At 39.9% G+C, this 15,673-nt stretch overlaps 1 protein-coding gene across 2 annotated transcripts in view; it reads left to right on the top strand.

The window, feature by feature from the left end:
* The window catches only part of LOC149263267 (Putative thiol-disulfide oxidoreductase DCC), a 384,593-nt gene that overhangs the window by 134,597 nt on the left and 234,323 nt on the right, over window positions 1-15,673 (top strand). For both annotated transcript variants that reach the window (XM_089426026.1, XM_089426030.1), the window contains exon 4: window positions 12,840-12,896. In XM_089426026.1, coding sequence (XP_089282152.1) covers window positions 12,840-12,896 — 57 coding nt within the window. The remainder of the gene's footprint in view (window positions 1-12,839; window positions 12,897-15,673) is intronic.

The following is a 15,673-nucleotide window of genomic DNA, read 5'->3' as shown; positions in this document are numbered from 1 at the left end:
ACCTTGCGGTCTAGGAACAATATTCTAAACATCTTTCTTCATAATCAATTCTTCGACCATAGTATCCTTCCAAACCTGTTCTCTCACTGCTCCTTTATCCTGCTCGGAATTATCATCGATCTTGATCCTGTTAGAGGGGAATGGTCCCCTAGACTTCTTTTTATTTCGGTGCCATATCTCACTTTGATGATTGGTGTCGTGGATATTTGCTAGAAGAGGTCTTCCAATGACTCTATATAGTCCTCCCACTCTAGATCCCAAAGTAAATGCATCTTTCATACGGGATCCCTTCGGTGAAGACTATTCCAATTTATTATCTCCCAAGGAAAAAATAGATACGAGGTTCTTCTTTAATTCCAAAACATACATTACTTCATGAAGAATAATAGATTTTCCATAGTCCAAATCAAATCTGACAGTACCAAAGCCCATCACTAAATATGTAGAGTTGTCCCCAAGAATAATCTTCAAACTTGTCTCCCTCTCAACTAGATTTGAGAGAACTTCCTTATACTTGGTGAGGTGTCTAGAAGCCCCACTATCAACCAACCAACTATTGTACGAATCCAGAGGAGAAGAACTAGAAAGGGCTGAAATAAGAATGTATTCAGATTGGCTAGTAGCTACGTTACTTTCATACATGGAATTTCTTGACTTCTTTTGAGGACAAGGATTTTCTTTGCGATCATCTGGAGTATCTCTTCTTCTTCGTTCGCCCCTCTCTCTTCTATCATCTTGCCTTCTTTTATCATCACTTCTTCTTTGATGATGGCTTTTTCTTCTATCATCATACCTATTTTTGTTGTAGCTTTGATAAGATCTTTGAGAATCTCTCTTCTTAGGACAATCTCGGGCATAGTGACCACGCTTGTGACAATTGAAACATTCAACATCCCTTAATCTTCTATAAGAGTCCCTTGAATCGGGAGAGGACCTTTTCGAACTAGATGTTCTTCCTTTTCCCCTTTTCCTCTTATCTTGAGTAGCAAATGCAGCGGGTTCTTCTTCTCCATGCTTATGAATTCTCCCTCTTGAAATCTTCTTGGATTCTTCTTGAGTGAGCTTTTCAACAAGTTCATCAAATGACGGAAAATTGTTGTTATTGCTTATGGCGGTAATGAAGGTTTCCCAAACAGGAGGGAGACCTCTAAGAGTCACAATTACCAATTCCTTGTCAGGTATAGTTTCTCCAACTCTCTGCAATTGATCTTTAAGACGAGAGATCCTCATGATATAGGATTTCACAATCTCTCCTTTATTCATCTTCATGTCTTTCAGTTGATCTTTCAAGGTGATGATTTCATTCAAATTGTTGACTTCATACATGCCAACCAACTTATCATACATATCCTTAGACTTATTCAAATTCCCAACATAAGCAAGTAAATGATCTTGTAAACCATCAACAATAATTTGTTTTTCTTTCAACTCACCTTTCGTATGCTTGTTCTTGGCAGTAGCGGAAGCATTCTCTGAAGGCTCAGGTACTTTTTCTTGAATGAATTCCAAAACATCATTGTTATCAGCTATGATCTCCAACCTAATCTTCCAAGCAACAAAGTTAGATGAGTCACCCAACTTTTCATGCTCCTTGAAGGAGGAAGACATCTTGATTTGATTATATAGGCTCCTTCAAATTTCGAAACCGATCGGATCTTGTTCAAAATTGACCGGTTTAGTACCAAACCGGCCTTTTTTAATTGAACATGTCCGTTTTGTACATTGCTGCCAAGGACCCTTTGAACGTAAATTGTTTTTCCAAAATGCAATGATTTATGACAGGGGAAGCTTATTATTTGACCAAATTTCCCTACTAATGATATGCAATTCATGGTAAGTGACATTCTCCTTTATTTTTCATTTTCATCCTTTTACTTAAATTTTTAACATTACGATGAAATGACTCAGGATGTTTGAGAGTGGTCTCGACCTCATTGGATTTCATATGGAGAAAGTAGAATTTTAGATCTCACTCAAAATCCAACAAACTTAACAATTTTCCAGGATTTCAAGATTGGGGGGATGGCAACGCTACTTTCAATTTTGTCGTATGAGGGTATGGAACAATATTTAATCAAGAGCACCAAGCCCTCTATGTACTTTGATGTTAGTGGCATTGTTTGTCAAACTCCTCTATCATGAGCCTACTAAAAGAAGTACCCATCACTCAAACAAAATCTTGACTTGACATGCTATGCTTTTTCTATCTTATTTTAATGCTTAGAGGGTGATATTGATGATGAAGATCCAATATAGGCAATGATTGCGATGATATGTAGGTATTTGTTGTAGCATACTTTTTTTTGGATGCTAGAGGCCATGTGTGTTAAAAATCTGAAAGTTCTATGTAGAAAAATGAATGGAACTAAATGTTTTTTGCAAAAGACTTAATGTACTTTGTAGGAAACTGAATGTTCTATGTTGTTACAATTACTTAGAATGCATATTTATTCTTCACAACTTTTCAAATCAACAATTGTAGATAGAATATAAACTTAAAGATCATATGAAGACAACCAAGCACAAATATAAGACCTTGAGCGTTAGGTCTAATGACCAGGGAAAAACCCACAAGTGGAAAACCCAAATGATTATTGTTTTATTAGATTCCTTCAATTGTTCAACAGAGTACACAGAGAGAGAGAGAGAGAGAATGAGAATGAATAAAGTCACCACTGTTTGATCAACTTGTAGCTGAAGTGCTTTTGCTCTTTCTTGAAGCTCTCATTCTCTTGATCAAATCTTGTCCTTCACACTTGCTCCAACTCTTCTCTTGCTCTTACTCTTCACTTGCCCTTACATTTCTCTTGCACACACTCAAAATTTGAACACACACACAGAGAGAGAGAGAGAGAGAGAGAGAGAGAGAAAGAGAATGAGAATGAGAATGAATAAAGTCACCACTGTTTGATCAACTTGTAGCTGAAGTGCTTTTGCTCTTTCTTGAAGCTCTCATTCTCTTGATCAGATCTTGTCTTTCACACTTGCTCCAACTCTTCCCTTGCTCTTACTCTTCACTTGCTCTTACATTTCTCTTGCACACACTCAAAATTTACTCTCCTTCTTCATAATGAGCATGCTATTCTCAACTCCCACTTGCTCGTGCTTAAATAAATGAAAAAGGAGAGGAGTTACAAAATGAATGCATGCCTTGAGCCAATAATAAGAGAATCGAATTCCATGAGGGAGGAGTTATTTGAGGAGAAGTGTAACTCATCCCAAGGATAGAGAGAGAGATACACTTGTCTTGAGGAGTTACAATTCGAATTAGGGAGAGAGAGAGTTACACTTAGACATGAGAATATTTGGTGAGAGTTACAAATCGAATTGAATGAGGGAGTTACAAGTGCATTTAATGAGGAGTTACATTTTTGCCATACATTGAATTAGTGAGAGAGAGTTACATTCTCTTAAGTGTGGAGTTACTATTTTATTTCAAGAGAGAGGTTTGATTTTCCAAGTAAGAGATTGTCAATTTAATTTACTTATTCCATGAGAGAATTCATTTTTGGTAATCCATTAAAGGTGAATGACTTTAGATTATTTTATAAATAATAGAATCATAATAATAATAATATTAGTAAGGATAAAAATATTAATTCTTGACTTGTATAATCATGATTGATTTGATTTTAAAGTGGATTCCATATGTCAAGATCATCCTTGATCATTTAGACATTACTTTCTATTTTTGGAAAGTCACTTCCAAATTGAGATGCGACTTACTGTTTTTGGAAAGTCATATTAGAAATGTCAGAAATGAAATTTTATTATAGGTGGTTCAAACATAATTGAAAAAAATGTTTTCTTCTGCGAGAAATTCATTTCTGAGTTGTCGAATTTTAACTATGTGTAGCTTGTTTGCTGATGTATTTTTGGTTTAGAGATGGATTGCACTCGGTGCTATTTTGGTTATGTGCACCCTTACATGGTATATAAATGAGAAATTTTGCTTATTTGTGTATAAATGGTTTGGATTCATAGGGATGCACACGAATATATATGTTTTTATTTAAAATTTGAATATTTTATGTGTTTTTGGTTGACCGTTTTTTTACCAGTTTCCGTTTGGTTCTGACCAAGGTTACTTGGGAGTGGGAGTAGGGAGCGACATTTTCAAAAGCTTCCGAGTCAGGAGAGAATTTTTATATAATATATATTTTTATATATTTTGATGCATATATGTCAATGAAAGCATGTAGAATGATGAATTAGATATAAAAAGCATAAAAACATGGATTAAACCATATAACATCAATCATCTAGAAGTTATAATCTTCATCAACCACGTCCACAAGTTACAAGTTCCCATTTATGTAGCATGTAAGGGTGCACATAATCAAGATAACATCGAGTGCAATCCATCTTTGGACCGAAAATACATCAACAAATAGGCTCTAGATGGCCTCTAGCATCCAAAAAAATCATGCTACAACAAATAGCTACATATCATCAAAATCATTGCCTATCTTGGGATCTTTGTCATTAATATCACCCTCTAAGAAATTAACATAAGATAGAAAAAATGTAGCATGTCAAGTCAAGATTTTGTTTGTGTGATGGGTACATTTTTAGGATGGTCATGATAGAGGAGTTCGACAATCAATGTCACTAACATCAAGGTACATAGAGGGCTTGGTGCTCTTGATTAAATATGAGTCCCATACTCTAGTACATGACAAAATCCAATGGAAACATTGCAATCCCCCCAATTTTGAAATCCTAAAAAACTGATAAGTCTGCTAGATTTTGAGTGAGATATAAAATTCTACTTTCTCCATATGAAATCCAATGAGGTTGGAACCACTCTCAAACATCTTGAGTCATGTCATGGTAATGTTAAAAGTTTAAGTAAAAGTATGAAAATGAAAGTCACTTTTACTTGATGGATTAATGCCCTGACTTGATGGATTGAGTTATAAAGTGTTGAAATTTCTAAGTACTACCCGTTAGAAATTTTATCTGTATTCTCTGGTTTATTTCTCCTACTTGTTAATTACGAACAAGTTATTTAAACATATAAATACTGAAATAAACACAATAAAGTCTCAACCATCTACAGATCAACAACTGAAAGAAATAGCAAACACACAAGTGACACTGTTATTTTTGGACACATGTCCTCGGAAAAACCCAACTTGGGAAAACCTGTGCAGCAATTCTGAGGGTTATTTTATTATGCAGTCTTTCTGAGTACAATTGGGTGCCAAACGTCTCACTCGATAGAGAAAATAATCCGACAGTAATACCTCTTTATTCGAAAGTAGATATTCGGAAAGCGTGCCCCACAAAACCCTCTCCAGCACAACTGAAGCACTGCGTCAGCCCTCTTGACCTTTGCATCAGCGTGAAAACCCCCTGCGTCAGCTCTTTGAGGCTCTGCGCAGCCTCTCTGGCTCTCTGCGTCTCTCCTACAGCCTCTGCGTGGATGACGCAGGCCCTCCTGGCCTCTACGTTGTCTCTGCTAGCCTTTGCGTGGATGACGCAGGCCCTCCTGGCCTTTACGCTATCTCTGCTAGCTTCTGCGTGGCTCCCTCTGACTTCTGTGTCTGCCTCTCTGCCTCTGCACTGGTCTTCCGCCACTATCTCTGCCTCTCTGTCTCACATTCACTGCCCCTCGTTGCAAACTGATCACTGATTCGACTTCTCTTAGTAAACCCCGCTCTAGAGAATCGAATGACTGATCACTCTGGTGTCTTCTCCAACTGACCCTCAAACCTCCTCTTATACTTTTCCTGTTGGTCCTTCAACGGCCGAGATTAAATCTCTAATCAACGGCTAAGATTAGATTTGGCTTGATCCATGCCCTTTAGAACCTTCTAAACCAGTTTTATATTAATACCCATTAATATTTTATTTTTCCTAAGTTTAGACTTAGGAACTCCATTAACAATATTAATTATTTTAATATCTCTTAAACCGGGTAGAATCTGCCCAAACCATTTATGGGTCTTGGAGATCTCATGTGATTTAGCCTCTCCACCAATTTTCATGGCTAGAGCACATCTGATGCTACCCCAAATCAACACTCCTTCTTAGCAAGGATTGTGCTCTAGTAATACTCTACACTGAGCATCACTTTGATTAGAGGACATCGGTACCTGTGCTGATGCTAGACCTCCCCGCCCAACATCCTTTGCACTGCTGCATCCTGTACTACTGTTCATGGCTCTGCCACTGCCACTGCTACATCTATATGGTAGCTCCTCTGCTTCTGTGTTGCTGCTGGTCCTTTCTCCCAACACTGCAACCCCCTCTCATCATTCTGCATCGAGTTACTACTAACTGCTACTGGACTGCAACTCAGTTATTGAGAAGTAAGTAACTGATCCACCCAACCACTGACATCCCTGTCAGGCTAGAAACACTCCCGATGCTGAAGCTCCCTCTGTTGCTATCTCATGCTGCCTCTGCAATCTCTGCGCTGCTGCAACAACTCCTTGCCTCTCACACCGCTTCAAACCTCTCTGTGCCATCCCGCACTGTTGCAATGTCCTCTGTTCCTCTCGCACTGCTGCAAGCCTCTCTGCGTTGCTAGAGACTATTGCGCTATAGCACTCTCTGCCGCTTTATCCTCATTCGTCTCTACCCACATTTGCCATTCTGCTACTCTCACTTCGGGGCTCCCGTAGTCGGGTATAATCCAAGAGTTTGGGTACCTCAAGAATCCTTCGCCTCATCGCCTATAGTCCTCCAGACTACAGCTTAATGTCTCCCCACCCCTTCTCTAGAGGTACATGAGCACTCATGAGTCATGGCACAATCGTCATCCTCCTCTACCTTCTTTTATGCCTTCGCTGGCGCTGCCTTGGAGTCAGACGCCTCTCCCTTATTCTTCTTCCTCGGACACTGGTTCGCATAATGCCCCAATTCCCCATAGTTGAAGCACTTTATCTTGGAGAGGTCCTTTTTCTTCCTCTTCTCCTGCTTCCACACAGATGCCAGAGCTGCATCCTCTTCCTCGTCTTTCTTGATCTGGACTCCTTTGTTGCTACTTCCCGTCTTGGACAACTGTCTGATCTCTTCGTGGCAAAGAGCTGCCAACAATTCTTCCCAATTTGGAAGATTCGCCCTACCCAGAATGCTCTGGACAAATGTCTCCCACTCCTCAGAGAGTGTGTTTAGGGTGGTCCTCACCATCAACTCCTGATCCGGCGTGGCCCCTATGGAAGTCAGTTGGTCTCAGATCTCCTTCAATCAATCGAGGAAATGATCTATCTGCTCCCCCTTCTGCATCTGGTATGACTGCAGCTGATTCTCAAGTAACATCTTCCTCTGCACGGAAGTGTGCTGATACAACTTCTTCAAGGCGTCCCACATTTCCTTTGTCGTTTCCTTCTCGGCAATATGCTGGACCACATGATCCTTGACCCCATCAAGGATGATGCATTTCACCTTGGCCATTGCTTCCTCGTACTTTTCATTGTGAGTTGGGTCAACTAGGATAGCCATTGTTCTCAAGGTGAAGGCCTTGATGCGATGTCTATCTAGAATGGACAAGATCCTGGCTTTCCAAATGACAAAGTTGGATGCCCTGTCTAGCTTGTCCTGATCCCTCAGTCCATTCATGGCCATCTCTCCGCTCTTCCTTTCGACTCCTTCGAGTCTCTAGTTCCCTCTGTAAGTTCTCTCTTCGTCTCCCTCTGAGTTGCTACTTCCCTCCTGGAAGTTCTCTGCTAGACTCCCTTTGGTCTCGATTTCCCTCTTGGAAATCCGCTTGCCAACAGTCGAGTTGTACCTCTTCGATCTCCTATGCACCTCCAACACTGATCTGGATTTCTTGGGTGGAAATTCGCCTAGGTAGCGACTCCCTCTACCTTGGTTTTACCTCGTTAGGTACTGTTCTGTCTTGGCAGCAACAACACCCCACCAGCTTCACTCTCTGCAATCTGCCCACAGCTGGCCCTAACAACTGAAGGACTGAGCCTCTAGGCTCTACGCAATCTCGACACTGGCTGAAATGCTCCCTTAGCCAACTGCGTCAACCCTCCTGGTCTCTGCGTGGCTCTTTGTGAGCCTTTTTTGCCCTCCTCAGCCTCTGCGTTGGCCCCTGTCTAGCCCGAACTGATGACGCAGTCCCTCTGCGTCAACCCTTCTCTGCGGGTTTCTGCAAGGAACAATTTCTGTGACTCGAGACAATTGTTTCTGCTTCAAATGCTCTACTTCAGCTGGTGCCTTCAACTCTCTTGTGATCTGCAACCACACTCTAATACTATGTTGAAATTTCTAAGTATTACCGGTTAGAAATTTTATCTATATTCTCTGGTTTATGTCTCCTACTTGTTAAATACTAACAAGTTATTTAAACATATAAACACTAAAATAAACACAATACAGTCTCAACCATCTATAGATCAATAGCTGAAAGAAATAGAAAACACACAAGTGACACCATTATTTTTGGACAACTCGTCCCTGGAAAAACCCAACTTGGGAAAACCGGTGCAACAATTCTGAGGGTTATTTTATTATGCAGTGTTTCTAAGTATAACTGGGTGCCAAATCGGCTCACCCGACAGAGAAAATAATCCGACAGTAATACCTCTCTATTCAGAAGCAAATATTCGGAAAGTGTGCCCCATGAAACCCTCTCCAGCACAACTGAAGCACTGCGTCAGCCCTCCTGACCTCTGCATCAGCTCTCCTGACCTCTGCATCAGCCTGAAAACCCCCCGCGTCAGCTCTCTGAGGCTCTGCGCAGCCTCTCTGGCTCTCTGCGTCTCTCCTGCAGCCTCTACGTGGATGACGCAGGCCCTCTTGGCCTATGCGCTGTCTCTGCTAGCCTCTATGCAGTGTTTTAAAAACCGTTTTTAAAAACCGGTTACCGGTCTAACTGGCCAGTTAGCAAGCCTGCCGATCTCAACCGGCCGGTTAGCAAGCCTGCCGGTCTAAACCGGCCAAAAAACCCGGTTTAAATGCTGATTTCTCCATTTTTTTGCCCTAACCGGTGAAAACCAGCCGGTTTAGGACAGAACCGGCCGGTTTGTAACAAACCGGCCGGTTCCGTCCTAAACCGGCCGGTTTTGGGCACACCCACCATAAAGTTAAGAAAGCATATTTTTTACTGTGTTTGAGGGGTTTTGGGGGGTAACTAAGTGTGTTTCAACCCTAACAATGTTGGCAATTAATGGTAATGTTAAATTCTTAAAGTAAAAGTGACATTTCCTTTAATTTTCATTTTCTTCCTTTTACTTAAATTTTTAACATTACCATGAAATGACTCAGGATGTTTGAGAGTGGTTTCGACCTCATTGGATTTCATATGGAGAAACTAGAATTTTAGATTTCACTCAAAATTCAGCAGACTTAATGGTTTTCAGGATTTCATGGTTTGGGGGTAAACAATAAATGCAATTAGAGCTCCAAATGATGAGAAAAACTCCTGGTCTAGATCCCATTGTGTTGGATGATATTGATCCAACATCAGAATGGGTGGAGGAGACTGAAGAACCTGTGTTTGAGGCTGATTTTGATATCGACATGGCTTTGGCAGGGGATGAAGCAGATTATGTGGTGGCATCAGAACCAGGATAAATAGTGGCATCAAGGAAAGGCAAAGAACCATAGTTGCAGGAATCGCCCCCCCCGGATCCTAAGCCGGAATCGCGTCCCGTACGGAAGCGTTCCGGAACCTCCAGGCGAAGCGCGATTCCGGTTTTTCTGAAGCGCGATTCCTATTTTTTGAAACGATTCCTGGAATATCCGCTTACCATCCGCTATGAGTTTATTTTATTTATGGTGACGCACAAGTCTTATTTAAAGTTTTGTTGTAATGCTAATGGGGGTAAGGATTGGTGGAGCCCCGCCAACCTAGCAGCCCCGCTAAACCATTAGACAATGTTATCAATGCTTGAAACTCATGGATAGCAGCAACTCAGCGCGAAGTCAATATGGCGGAGTATGTCTAAACTTTGGTTTATATGTCCGCTGGTTCATTATATTTGGCATTCCGGAGTTGGTTAGCAACACTCCAAATATCACAGGAATCTCCACCAAACTCGGCGTGGAGAAATTTTACGGCAACACCATATTCCAAAGTCAAATCGTATATCACGAATATTCCGCAGGGAGCTATGTCAAACTTTGGTTATATTTGATATATGCCACGGGTCGGAGTAATATTACACCGTCAATGTTTGCCACACCACTGAGGGGAGTTACATAACTATCGGAGTTCATGCGCTCATATGCCAAGGTTACATTTTTTATAATTGTCATATCCAATCACGGATGGCGCACCGTCGGACTTTGGTTATAATGCATATGCCAAAGTTATCAAATATATGCCATGCGGAACTCAAACATATCATCTGTCGGTTCAATTGAGCTTATGTTTATCATATGGTTACGACTATATCATATCTGATGCCACAAGGCCTTGTCACTGTCGGGTCTTTGTTATACCATATGTAGTATATGGTTGCACCAAAGCGAAGTGTTAAGTGCAAACTTCGGTTTTTTAACCAAAATGTGCCACAGAGATTCGTATATCCGCTTAAAAATTTGATGTATGTTTGTAATAGCTAGAATATAGATGATTGTTGTACATACTAGTAACTACAATGGAATCATGGATGCCATATCTATCTTGATTTATGCAAAAATATGCATGTTTTCATGTCTTCTACAATTAATTTGGTATTTGGGATGTTTGTTTTGAGTATAAATGCAAAAAAATATAAAAAAATATATATATATATAGCAGACGCTTCCGCGGACGCTTCGCTTCCTAGATTTTTGGAAAATGACGCTTCCGCACTCCGCGCTTCCGCTTCGCTCCCGCTTCGTGCAACATTGCAAAGAACCAATGGAAGGCACTAGTCATGCAGGTCGACAAACTCGTGCTTCCATTAGGTCCACTTCTATTGTCATTGGTGGCATTGATACTGAGGTTGCAGATCAGGCTGAGGCATCCTCAGACTCTGACCCAGATGATGTCTTTGTAGCTCCTGATGATGATCTTGTGTCTAGTAGTGGTGATGAACTTGATGATTGATCATGTGTACACTGTAGACTTGTAGTAGGCCAATGGCCTCATAGCTTGCAGCATTGTTTTTGGACTTTATAGGCCATTTAGAGCCTCATTTCTTATGTATTTTGCTATTTTGTTAATGATATGTATTGCACTCGGTGCCATTTTGATATATTCACCTTTACATGGTATATAAATGAGCAAACTTTGCATATTTTGTCTCTATTGGCTTGGAATCATGGTTTTAGATCTTAAAAATAGTTTTGTTTCATTAAAAATTAATTATTTAATGTATTTTTTTAAAACCGGTTCGTTTAGACCAAACCAGTCCCGGTTAGACCGGTTCCGGTCGGTAAACCGGTTCATTAGGTGGACCGGTCCGGTCACCGGTTCCGGTTTTAAAAACATTGCCTCTACCTGGCTCCCTCTGACTTCTGCATCCGCTTCTCTACCTCTGTGCTAGTCTTTCGGCACTATCTCTGCCTCTCCGTCTCGTACTCACCGCCCCTCGCTGCAAACTGATCACTGATTCGACTTCTCTTAACAAACCACGCTCTAGAGAATCGAATGATTGATCCCTTTGGTGTCTTCTCCAACTGACTCTCAAGCCTCCTCTTATACTTTTCCTGTTGGTCCTTCAACGGCTGAGATTAAATCTCTAATCAACGGCTAAGATTAGATTTGGCTTGATCCATGTCCTTTAGAACCTTCTAACCCAGTTTTATATTAATACCCATTAATATTTTATTTTTCCTAAGTTTAGACTTAGGAACTCCATTAAAAATGTTAATTATTTTAATATCTCCTAAACCGGGTAGAATTTGCCCAAACCATTTCTGGGTCTTGGAGATCTCATGTGCTTTAGCCTCTCCACCAATTTTCATGGCTAAAGCACATCTGATGCTACCTCAAATCAACACAAAGAAGTGATGTTGTGATCATAATTCTTGAAGTAACATTACCATGAATTGTATATCAATACTAGGGCCATAAGCTTGAATACTAGGCATCCCTACTCAGAAACTCTTGTTTCTTTGAAAAAAATTGCGTTTGGAACATCTTTGTGAATTTAAAAAAAAAATTATTTTATTTTTTATTTTTTTTGAAAAAATCAAGAGTGATTTTTTTTTTTTTGTGGGAGCATGCTCTGAGAGTGATTCGAAGGGGGGCGGGGTGAGAGCCGATCCCCCTTAACCCTACACTGCGCAGGCCCTCCAAACTGATATGAACTGCACTGCTAAGCTCTCCTGTGATTCCCGACTGGTTCCCAGTCCAGGGAGTCTACTGGTTCTAATAACTATGGTAAAGATGCAACAACTGACAACCTCATTTTGATTAATGAATTATGGATTTTATTCTTAATTCTAAATTTATTTTTAAAGTTTCATCATGGCTAAGAGCTGAATGGAATACCCTTGATCAATTGTAGGAGAATTTGTTTGATTTTCAGTCATTTTCTTTTTGCTGGATGGGTATATAGGTTTTTTCAAGACATCACTTGTGCTGCTAAAAGCATAAAATGTTGGATAGGAGATAAGTGGTTCTTAATGTGTATTTAGGTGGTTCTTTATGTTTATAATTGTTAAACCTGGTTGTATATTAAATCAACCTCACGATATGTTAATATCTAAGGAAGATCGTTTCATGCTCTATTTAATTAGAGTGATTTTTTTATTCTTTTCTCCTTGAGGAGTGATATAGTTGTATACCTCATATTCCATGTTCTAAATTAAGAAATTGCTGTGTTTCCTTATATTCCATGTTCTAAATATGAAATTGTTGTGTTTCCTTATATTCCATGTTCTAAATAAGAATTTGTTGTGTTTCTATTAATTCCAAGTTTGACAAAATTATCTTTAATTTCTAGGTGATGGGTCGCATACATGCTATTCTATATGATGGTACTGTGCTCACAGACGTTGCGGTATGGTATTGAACAAAGTTTCTTATTTTATTTTTTGTTACTAAAACACAGTAAGATAGGTTAATTAATATAAATGAAAATAGTGCTAGGATAGGTTAATTAATATAAATGAAAATAATGCTAGGATAGATTAATTAATATAAATGAAAATATTGCTAGGATGAGAAAAAATTGAAGTGACACATAAAGCTATCCAATGGTTCTAGTATGTACTTCTGATCTTTCCATTTAATAGGATTTTGTTCTTAGCAATCCTGTTATGGTTCTCTTTATTTCAAGTTTTTACAAGTTAGTTTATGAGATTTTCATTTTCAGTTTTTTTAAAATGTAAGGTTTCTTGAGCCTTAGTTTGAAATGAAAAGGAAAACTTGTTCATAAATTTTGAAATTATGTATTGGTTTCAATTAAAGGAACTTCCTGGACTTAGGCATTAAACATGGTGGAGATTTTACCTTAAACCTTCATTATTGTGGCTATATTTTCCCTTTCTCAACATTTTCGTTGTAGAAACATTGAATCACTAAATTTGAAATTTCACTCCAAAAGGCAAATAAATTTTCTCTTCCTTGTATTGGAGTGAACAATCAGCTCCAATTCAACATTAAATATATTTCTATACTACATAAAATTTCTGCTAATGTAAGTATGACATTTGACCAAATGAGATGATAAATGTTAATGCGAGGGTTAGATGGTTAAACCCCCATAATTGTTTGAAGATACTATATATTGTTGGACACATAATCCGATGGGATTTTTTTGACATTCTATGTAATGTCCCCAATTAAATTAATTTTGTTAAGAAGAATTCCCATTTTTGCAATTTGGGCGTTGGGAATGTTTTGGCATGTAAACTTAGGAAAAGTGGGTTGAGGGAGTCCCCACTTAATTTTTGGAGAAATGGAGGCCACCAACATTAGAGAAAAAGAAAATTAAATTGGTAGTGGGGATGTGGGGGCCACCCAAAAGGGGAATTCAAACCCCTTAGGAAAATTGAGCTAGGGAGAAGAAGGGAGAGAAAGGTCGAATTGGTGGAGCCCACAAGGAGAGAGAAGGGGAAGCAAAGATAAATAGAAGGAAGAGGCACCATTCTAGGGACTTTTGACAAATTGAATTTCTGATTTAGAGTACTCTTGAGCTGATTAGCCAAGACTACTAGTGCTGCTTAGCACACAGATTCCAGTCCCGGAAATCTCAGATCTTTCTTCTGTGGACTTAAAGTGCCACCCTAGGAGATAATTTTAGAGCTTATTGGAGAGGATATTGCTGGAGATTGTGGGTTATTTCCAGCTATACTTTAGTCAGTTCGAACTTCCAGGAGGATGAAGTGGCATAAGTCGATTTGCTTGGTTGAGGGGTCTTCAAGGGAAAATTCAGCTGGAGAATTTAGGAGAAAGACCCTTGATATTAGACCAGATTTTGTGGAGAGTTTTAGGGATGGAGATTGTTGCTCCGGTGAGAACCAAATTCAACATTCTTAGGGCTTGCGCAGTCTTTTGTTGGGCAGAATTTCGTGGCGCTGTTGCTAGTTGAGTTGTGCAAGGTTGAGGAAGGAATTTTCCTCTTACCTTCCAGGAGTAATTTGCAGAAAATTCTACAACCATTCGAGGGTGGAAACAGGGCCAAATTTGCAGCAGTGGTTTGAGGGGGACGTGGAACCAATAGAGGAGGGTGTAGCACCAAATTTGGATAATTCCGGGAGATCCGAATTAGCCCAAAATGTTGGGTTTTGTTGGATTAGCATCAAGGAGTCTTCTCCTAACTTTTGCAGAATTTTTGGAAGAGTTTTGGTGCCCCAAAACAACAGAGTTATTTGACAGCCAGTTGGTAGGAGTGGGCTTAAATTTTGGGTTCCAGGTGGTCAGTAAAATTTTCCAAAACCCTTTTTTCATTTTTCTCGGTTTGTGGTGGAGAGATCAAGAATAATTTGGCAGAATTTTCTGAGCACTTTTGGAGGCTCAAATAAGGGCTTCTTTTAGCTAGCAGTTGTAGAAATTCTAGGGCCAATGCAGTACATTGAGGAGAAGTATTTTCTTTGCATCTGGACAACATTTTTCTTACCTAGGATTGTCTAGCTTTCTTTGGCAAGCCCAGGTTCACACATTCCATGCATTGTACTCTCATTTTGATAATAAAATGGCTCAGTTTGGCGAAGTTCTGATGCAATCTTATGGGTGCTTAATTGTTGTTTGAATTTTCCTAGATTGCATGCATATTTTGCTTAATATTGATGTTAATTTTCCATTTGGAACATTACAGTGGTATCAGAGCATGATCTTGGCTAGCTGTGGGGGAGGCTAGCATGATCATGGAGGATTTGATGAGGCAGAGTCGACAGTTGAGGAGGCAAAACCAATAGGTCCTAGAGAGGATGCAACAAATGATGGGGACGTTGAGACATAACCAACAGAGAAGCCACGCCCATGCGTACGGAGTCCAACAGAACAATACCCATGACCAACCTAGCCGACCTCCCATGCCACATTTTCTGGATGAACCGAAGAAGGGGAGGGAACCCGACACCATTGTAGATTTGAGGAGGTCCTTCGTGGATAGGATTGATGAGTATGAGGCGTTGGACCTGTTGACCCTGCCGCCTACACCTACCTACAAGTTAGTGAGAAAAGCCTTCAACCCCACAAGGTGTGATTGGTGGCAGGAAACTTAGAGAAGGGGTTGTCAAACTATTCCTGACTGTCTCCGTTTGAGCTATCTCCTAGGTTAGCTAAGGGGGGTGGTCCCTAATGAAAAGTTAGTTTAAAGATTTGAGTTTCTAG

The sequence above is a fragment of the Pinus tabuliformis genome, chromosome 6 (genome assembly GCF_031772625.1).
Source record: "Pinus tabuliformis cultivar Carrire ecotype Pingquan chromosome 6, CPIR1, whole genome shotgun sequence".
NCBI classification, from domain to species: Eukaryota; Viridiplantae; Streptophyta; class Pinopsida; order Pinales; family Pinaceae; genus Pinus; species Pinus tabuliformis.
The sequence above is the reverse complement of the archived record's forward strand: the minus strand, read 5'-3'. Positions and strand labels throughout refer to the sequence as shown.